The sequence below is a fragment of the Macrobrachium nipponense genome, chromosome 39, assembly GCF_015104395.2.
Source record: "Macrobrachium nipponense isolate FS-2020 chromosome 39, ASM1510439v2, whole genome shotgun sequence".
NCBI classification, from domain to species: Eukaryota; Metazoa; Arthropoda; class Malacostraca; order Decapoda; family Palaemonidae; genus Macrobrachium; species Macrobrachium nipponense.
In genome coordinates this window covers 39193459-39202548 of record NC_061099.1, presented here as the reverse complement: position 1 = coordinate 39202548, position 9090 = coordinate 39193459, and the positions used below count along the sequence as shown (strand labels likewise).

Genomic DNA, 9090 nt, shown 5'->3' with positions numbered 1-9090 from the left:
ACTTCGAACTGGGTCAGAATCTCAGGCTGATATGGTTGCCCAAAAGACTTTTCTCAAAGTTGCAGCTGAGGAGGTATGTTTATTACCCTTAAGTGAAACAACAAACCATAAAAGTTCCTTAGATATCATCTGACAGGTTATTCTATTTGTCATTTGTCACTGACCAAGCCAGTCATGTTCCTAAGATGTCACCTTACAGGTCATTCTTTTTGTCATTATCACTGGACAAATGATCAGACTTAATGGGATTAAATCTAAATACAATTTACATTTTTTGCAGAAAAAGGAATATTTGGCTATGTTTTAAATGGTAATAAAAATTTGTTTCGATTTAATCAAACTACAGGAACTTCAAAGTTAAAAGAATGAAAAGACGTACAAGCTTCCTTGTTTTTCATTATGAAAGTAATAAGATATGAAAAATGAGAAATTTAAGGGCGCGAGTATGAGTAAAAATAAAAAAAAAAAAAAAAAACTCACAAACGTATTACTTCTTCATTATAGAATATTTCAATCGTTATTTGAGTTAAATATTGAGGAGCCTCCACTGCTACGTAGAACTTTAACATCCACATTTATAAATGCATTCAGGAACAGCACTCAAAATTGCATTTAATATTATCATAGGTGTTGACATATCAGACTCGTTATTTTTTTAAACGTATAATTTTTCTGATTTTCATCTTCGCTGACTTTGCATGTACATTTTATGAGAATAAATTGAATACTCTCCTCATTCAATACACTTTTTTTTTTTTTTTAGAAACTTGTTAATTTTTTGTCCAGACTTTCTGAGGTTACGTAAGGAATTCTTAACCTTTTGAAATTCAGTTCCCTATAATTGAACTCATTAGTTCCGAGTAGCCTTCGTGTAAAAAACTGCCACTCATGTAAGTGTCTTCCTTCCTTCCACCTAATATTAAAATGATTTCTTAGAAATTATCTGTTATTGGCTGGCCTGTTGCTGCAGTGGGTCCCATACACCCACCTCCACATCCATGAGGACAAGAGTATAGGGATCCAGGGGCCTATGGGACACTTCCTGGATTTGTTCTCCTCCAAGATGAATTTCAGGTCAGTTTTGACAGGAAGCTGGTGTTGTCAGTGAGATGAAATATATCAGTTTTATGGAAGTGTATGACCTATTCATACATTGTAACAGCATTGACGTAATATTAAACTGTTCGTATAATGTAAACAATTGGGTCTCTGATGACATCAGGAATAGTTAGTAATTACTGATTCTTTTTGCAATTCCAAAATATATCAGATTTATGGAAATATATGACCTATCCATACATTCTAACAGCATTGACGTAATATTAAACTGAATAGTTCGTATAATAAGAATGGCCAGTAATTACTGATGCCTTCTTTTGCCATTCCAAAATATATCGGTTTTATGGAAGTATATGATCAATTCATAAATTCTAATAGAATTGACGTAATATCAAACTGAATAGTTCGTATAATGTAAACAACTGGTTTTCCGACGACATCAAGAATGGTTGGTAATTACTGATGCTTTATTCTGTCATTCCAAAATAGTTTTATGGAAGTGTATGACCTATTCATACATTCTAACAGCATTGACGCAATATTAAACTGCTCGTATAATGTAAACAACTGGTTCTCCGATGACATCAGGAATAGTTAATAATTACTGATTCTTTTTGCAATTCCAAAATATATCAGATTTATGGAAATATATGAACTATTCATACATTTTAACAGCATTGACATAATATTAAACAGAATAGTTCGTATGATGTAAAAAGCTGGCTTTCCGATGACATCAGGAATAGATAGTAATGACTGATTCTTTTTGCAATTCCAAAATATATTAGTTTTATGGAAATATATGACCTACTCATATATTCTAACTGCATTGACGTAATATTAAACTGAATAGTTCGTATAATGTAAACAACTGGTTTTCCGATGACATCAAGAATGGTTTGTAATTACTGATGCTATCTTCTATCATTCCAAAATAGTTTTATTGAAATATATGACCTATTCACAAATCACTGACGCCTTGAAGCCTTTTTTTTTCTTTGCAATTCCAAAATATATCAGCTTTATGGAAATATATGACTCCAAAATATATAAATTTTATGGAAATATATGACCTATTCATAAATGACTCAATCCTTCTTTTACCATTCCATTCGCTCCAGCTACGAGATCTTCAGACCTGACGACGGACTGTGGAGTGCCCGGCTTCCAAACGGTTCCTTCAAGGGCATGGTTGGCATGCTGGAAAGACAAGTATGAAGATATATTCTATTTGCGTATTTAAATTGAATAAAGAAAATTATTTTTCAGAGCTAACAACATAATGTTCAGAATCCGTTTCTGAATAGAACGACAGCATGATTTTTTTTTTTTTTTTTTTTTTTTTGTCGAATCAGGGTATTCCTAGCTTTATTTTTTTACACCCTTGGCAAAAGCAGGTAACAATGACACATAGATATGGTACTATATATACTAATATTTTTCATTTTAGTTATCAGGGGCCTTTGTCTGAGTTTGGGAAAAGGAGCAATAACATAATGTCATTTGATTATGATAAAGGTTAAAGGTTAAAAAAAAAAGTCGAACAAATTTACCTAATTTCCTAACAGTGTTCATGAAGGCCGAGCCATCACTACCTCCCCTTTCCAAGCCTTTCCTCTGCATATGGGACTTAACAAATGATCAAACTTTTTATCCTGCAGAATGTGGAATTCGCCTTGGGTCCCTTTTTCGCAACGGAAGAGAGGAACCAAGTGTGTGACTTCACCGTGCCTGTAGCTGGCGACTCGTTCTCCATTTTCATGATCAGGCCAACGCTCTCCAATGACATCTCCGGATTTCTCAAACCTTTTACACCCTTGGTGACTCATAGGGAGACGTCAAGATATTCCATCGCATGCTTTATTCCTCTCTCTGACATAAGGAATTGATTTTGCAAAGCAGTCCTTATATAATAATACGTAGTATCAGCATGCTTTATTCGTTTCTTTGACATGAAGAACTAATTTTGCTAAGCAGTCCTTATATATTAATAATAGTATCAGAAGGTTGTTTAACTTATAGCATTTCGCTTTTTTTTTTTTCCCTTTTGCTTTCAGATTGGTATAGTACCAACATTTAGTGAGATAAGACGCAAAATCAAGAAATTCTATCGCATGCTTTATTCGTTTGATATAAAGAACTAATTTTGCAAAGCAGTCCTTATATGATAATGGTCTCAGAAAGTTGTTTAACTTATAGCATTTCGCTTTTTTTTTCTGCTTTGAGATTGGTATAGCACTAACATTTTATGAGATGAGACGCAAAGCAGTGTTAAGCTTGTTAGTCTTACGAAAGCACGGGCTCATGCTTTTAATTTAACGTTGTGACTCTCTTAATGTTCCCTGTAGGTTTGGACTTTAATCCTGCTCAGCATTTTGGGTATCGTCACGGGCATGTCGTTCTTGGTCTGGGGGGAATCACGCTGTTTCGATAAGGGTGAAGAGAGTATCATCGCAAAAGCTACCCTGTGGGCGCTTCAGACGATGTCTCAAGAGAGTAGGTTCTGTGGCTTCGAAATATTTTTAGGATTTTTTTTTTTTTGCTGAGATGGAAGTACTACATACACATTCTCTCATTCACTTATTATTATTATTATTATTATTATTTGAAGGTAGGAGACCCTCTCTCAAACAAGTTTTGTTAAAGATGATGGCAGCATCAGTGGAATTGATTTTATATATGGTCTTTTCAATTCTTCTTATTATTCTCTTCTCGTCAGGGCTGATATTTGCTAATAGCTGGCCGATGTTCATATCTTGGTTAAAGAAATGTTTTCTAAAAATACTAATTTACTGTTATGATATCAAAAGTGGTTAACAAATCTTAGTAATGGAATTCCAACGTTTCCAACCGTATCATCGGTTCATCTTCAAGGAAAGGTGCGCGTGAACTGATTGGAATAGGGTCGTTCGGCGGTATTTATTGTGTCCCAGGTGCTCTGTCTGATGGGCGCTGTGTTTTCATTGGCTGAACAGAGGATTAAGTCCCTGAGTCAAGCCGTCTTGCAGAGGTGGAAGCTCGCGCTGCTCTTCGCGTGCGGACGCTGGAGACTGGGAGCGTAGTATTGGGCAGGGGCACCTGATTGGTCCGTTCGATCGGCTCTATGGTGCCGGCGGGCGGCGCCCTACGTGCCACTGTCGGAAGGAGTGCCGTCTCTTGAGTGGTGTTGAGGCTGGGTCTCTCCTTCCCGATGTGTAGGGCCTCTAAGAGGCGGAGGCGACGGTGGTCTGCCGCCTTATCGATAATACCAATATTAGGAATAATGTCCTTCCGAGTTATCCTTGTATTGTGGATGTTTTTTGCATGATTATGGATGGCGCCTTCCTGAGCGTGGCAGGATATCCTCTTGGAAAATCGCATCGTTGTCATACCGATGTAGGCGCCGGGGCATTCCCGGACAGGGCATTTGTATTGGTAGACAACGTTAGTTTTCTTGAGAGGGTCCTGCATGACGGGGGCTGGGTTGTTTTTCATAATCAAGCCACTAGTCTTCTTGCTTTTATAGTAAATGATCAATTTCACTTTTTTCGCAGGGTCAGTGGGGGAGACGTTCCTTTCGATGATGTTTCGAAGGGCTCGCTCGTCTTCTTTGTATTTCTTGTGAAATACTCCCTTGTAAAAGAGAGTGACGTCTTCAAGGGCGGCGGGGCGAGGCTCCTGCTGGTACCACTTATCGATGTTTCTGCGAATGGCTTTTTCGATGTCCCGGTTGGAATACCCGTTGTTAATTAGAACTTGGGCAACACGTTCTAATTCAGTGTGCGTGTCCTTCCACGAAGAGCAGTGTGAGAGAGCTCTCTTGATGAAGGCGCTGATTGCGGTGCGTTTGTATCTCTCTGGACACTCGCTCTCGCCATTCAGGCAAGACGGCTTGACTCAGGGACTTAATCCTCTGTTCAACCAATGAAAACACAGCGCCCATCAGACAGAGCACCTGGGACACAATAAATACCGCCGAACGACCCCATTCCAATCATCACAGGTTACGTATTTTCGTGCACAGGCGCGTTACGTAACTCTCGTCATTTTAAACCTACAATTTTGACAAGTATGGCCTCTAAGAGACCCCTGTCGCCCGGTAATACCAGGGAGGACCCGCCCTTGGAGGACGAGCAAGGCTTCGCCACCGTAAGGAAGAAGAAGAAGAAGAAACAGAAGAAGATTGTACCACCGATTTCGACCAATAACAACCTGCTCCCTACGACATCGGCACCGAATACGGCGAGTTTTGCGGAATTTCCGGCACTTCCCAAGTTCAAAGCTGTTGTTATCGAGGGCCAGACTTCATATGCTGCAGTCAGGGCCCTCGAGAAAAAATATCCAGAAGCCAACCTCATAGCCAGACCGAATTTAAGGGGAGAATTCATAATTACTCCCAAGGACCAAAAAGCTGCTGAACTACTGAGGAAAGACAACCTGTGCCACCTTCTTGATCCTGCTTCAAAAATAAGCAAGGGGATGATATGCAAAGTCCCCAAATACATAACTATCGAAAGAGTCCTCGAGGTTCCCAACATCATGGAAGCCAAGAGATGTACTGCAAAAGATGGACAGGAAACTCTTAAGATAGAAGCGACCTTCAAGGGCCAAATTCCAGCCAGGGTCAGCCTTGGGATTCTTGGCACTTATGAGACAGAAGCCTTCGTACCAGAGCCTCTGAGATGCTTCAAGTGTCAGAGGTATGGACACCACAAGAACGAATGTAATCAGAACACATCTTTGTGGAGTGTGCAGTGCGAAACACGAGACAGAAGTGTGCTTGAAAAAGTACAAGGAAAAGGGCCACACAGTTGCCCGATGCCCTAACTGCAGCCAGCAACATCATGCTTGGTTTAAGGGATGCCCAGTCAGACTGCAGAGGATTTGGAAGGCGAAGGGCATCCCTCCTCCACCTGCAAGACCTCGGCAACCATCACCGACCAGGAAACCTCCCAGCAACCCCAGGTTCGATCCTAGAACGAACCTACCTCCTGTACCACAAACCACCCAACCTTCCTCCCAACCTCCTCGATCCCGGCATTACATCCCCACCCCCTCATCCTCTCCATATCGCCAAACTCCCGCCCCTCTACCTCCTCCCCCTACTCCCCCAACCCCTCAGGTTACCCCCCTAACCCCTGCATCGCCGAAGACGTCGATTCCTGCTCGTGCCGAAGCAGGAACCCAGACAGAAGACGCAGTTGAAGAAGAAATGCAGACCGAGACACCGACTGTAGCTCCTGTTTTGTTTAAAGAAGCAGGAACACAAACAGAGGAGTTTGTAGCTAAGCAAAACAGCGAAACTCAGACCTGCAAACAAGAAAATAGAACTGCAAACGTCGGTAACGAATACTTCCTCGTAGGAGAATATCAGATCAGGAAGTTCCTGCTGACCTACGAGGAGTTTGAGGCATTTTTAAATAGAGCCATCTCCAATAACGACAGTGACAGTGGTCATCAGCTGTTCTCTGAGCTCGTCCACGCTCTGTTGGACCTAGAGATCAGTCTCCCAGATGACCTCCTGTTAGAAGATTTCAGATACAGATCTCAAACATAAAGATCGCAGCTACATGAAAAGTGCTGTTTTATAGCATTGACTGCTTTTTCTTTTACTAAACAACCCATCCTCCTTTCGCCCTCCGTTTTTCGGCCGCCTCACGTCTAACGACCGAATATTTCAACTGTCACTCTAACTACCGCTTAAGCTGTCGCTTATTTTTGTTATCCTGTTTCTAAAACTGATAATATTTCGTTTTTCCTTCGTCGTTCCCTATTGCTAAACGATCGACGCTCTCTGCTTTTTTTTCTCGTAAAGTGAAATATGGTACTTGAACTCCATAGAGTTGCGCTTTTTTTTTTCCGTTTTTCTACGACTATAAATTTTTCGATTTCATTACTGGCTATCTCTGACTCGCCAGGACTCGCTACTATCGATCTTTATCTTCTACTAATGGGTACCTTAGGGTTTAAAGGGGTTTGTAACCTTGCCTATTCACTTTTCCTTTCACCTTTGAAATCCATACCATTCCACCTGCACATTCCATAGAAATCATAAATAAAAAGATCGCCTCATATCCTTAAATCACCAATGCATCTAAAAAATAATTCAAATGACCTACGGGCTGCTACATTAGCTAAAGCCCGTGCTGGCATAAAGCCAGCTTAATACTCCAACAACAACAACCCATTCCAATCAGTTCACGCTCACCTTTCCTTGAAGATGAACCGATGATACGGTTGGAAACGTTGGAATTCCATTACTAAGATTTGTTAACCACTTTTGTTATCATAACAATAAATTAGTATTTTTAGAAAACATTTCTTTAACCAAGATATGAACATCTGCCAGCTATTAGCAAATATCAGCCCTGACGAGAAGAGAATAATAAGAAGAATTGAAAAGACCATATATAAAATCAATTCCACTGATGCTGCCATCATCTTTAACAAAATATTATTATTATTATTATTATTGGATCCTGCCTAGATAGTGAATCAAATTTCATTCATTCATGAATATTATTATTATTATTTTTTTTTTTTTGCTCTATCACAGTCTCAAATTCGACTGGGTGGTATTTATAGTGTGGGGTTCCGGGTTGCATCCTGCCTCCTTAGGAGTCCATCACTTTTCTTACTATGTGTGCCGTTTCTAGGATCACACTCTTCTGCATGAGTCCTGGAGCTACTTCAGCCACTAGTTTTTCTAGATTCCTTTTCAGGGATCTTGGGATCGTGCCTAGTGCTCCTATGATTATGGGTACGATTTCCACTGGCATATCCCATATCCTTCTTATTTCTATTTTCAGATCTTGATACTTATCCATTTTTTCCCTCTCTTTCTCTTCAACTCTGGTGTCCCATGGTATTGCGACATCAATGAGTGATACTTTCTTCTTGACTTTGTCAATCAACGTCACGTCTGGTCTGTTTGCACGTATCACCCTATCCGTTCTGATACCATAGTCCCAGAGGATCTTTGCCTGATCGTTTTCTATCACTCCTTCAGGTTGGTGCTCGTACCACTTATTACTGCAAGGTAGCTGATGTTTCTTGCACAGGCTCCAGTGGAGGGCTTTTGCCACTGAATCATGCCTCTTTTTGTACTGGTTCTGTGCAAGTGCCGGGCATTCACTTGCTATGTGGTTTATGGTTTCATTTTTCGTATTGCACTTCCTACATATGGGAGAGATGTTATTTCCGTCTATCATACTTTGAACATATCTGGTTCTTAGGGCCTGATCTTGTGCCGCTGTTATCATTCCTTCAGTTTCCTTCTTTAGCTCTCCCCTCTGTAGCCATTGCCAATTGTCATCGCTGGCTAGTTCTTTAGTCTGTCTCATGTATTGTCCGTGCATTGGTTTGTTGTGCCAGTCCTCTGTTCTTTCTGTCTTTCTCCTGTCTCTGTATATTTCTGGGTCTTCGTCTACTTTTATTAGTCCCTTCTTCCCATGCACTCTTTAGCCACTCGTCTTCACTGGTTTTCAGATATTGCCCCAGTGCTCTGTTTTCGATGTTGACGCAGTCCTCTATACTTAGTAGTCCTCTCCCTCCTTCCTTTCGTGTTATGTATAGTCTGTCCGTATTTGCTCTTGGGTGTAGTGCTTTGTGTATTGTCATTTGTTTCCTGGTTTTCTGATCTATGCTGCGGAGTTCTGCCTTCGTCCATTCTACTATTCCTGCGCTGTATCTGATTACTGGCACTGCCCATGTGTTTATGGCTTTTATCATATTTTCGGCGTTGAGTTTTGACTTGAGTATCGCCTTGAGTCTCTGCATATATTCTTTCCTGATCGTGTCCTTCATCTCTTGGTGTTTTATATCTCCTCCTTCCATTATTCCCAGGTATTTGTATCCTGTCTCATCTATGTGTTTGATGTGCTCCCATCTGGTAGCTTTATCCCTTCAGTTCTCGTTACTTTGCCTTTTTGTATGTTGACTAAGGCGCATTTTTCTATTCCAAACTCCATCCTGATGTCCCCAGATACAATCCTTACAGTCTGGATTAGGGTATCTATTTCCTTGATGCTCTTACCATACAGCTTGATGTCG

The 9090-nt window shown here is 40.5% G+C and overlaps 1 protein-coding gene across 1 annotated transcript in view; it reads left to right on the top strand.

Annotated features, from left to right (window-relative positions):
• Positions 1–1015: 1015 nt before the first annotated feature.
• LOC135210313 (glutamate receptor ionotropic, kainate 3-like) overlaps positions 1016–9090 on the top strand; it is a 17812-nt gene continuing 9737 nt past the window's right edge. Inside the window, exons 1-4 of the mRNA XM_064243195.1 lie at positions 1016–1074; positions 2181–2271; positions 2721–2879; positions 3408–3555. Of these exons, the coding sequence (XP_064099265.1) occupies positions 1031–1074; positions 2181–2271; positions 2721–2879; positions 3408–3555 (442 nt within the window). The 5' untranslated portion in view covers positions 1016–1030. The remainder of the gene's footprint in view (positions 1075–2180; positions 2272–2720; positions 2880–3407; positions 3556–9090) is intronic.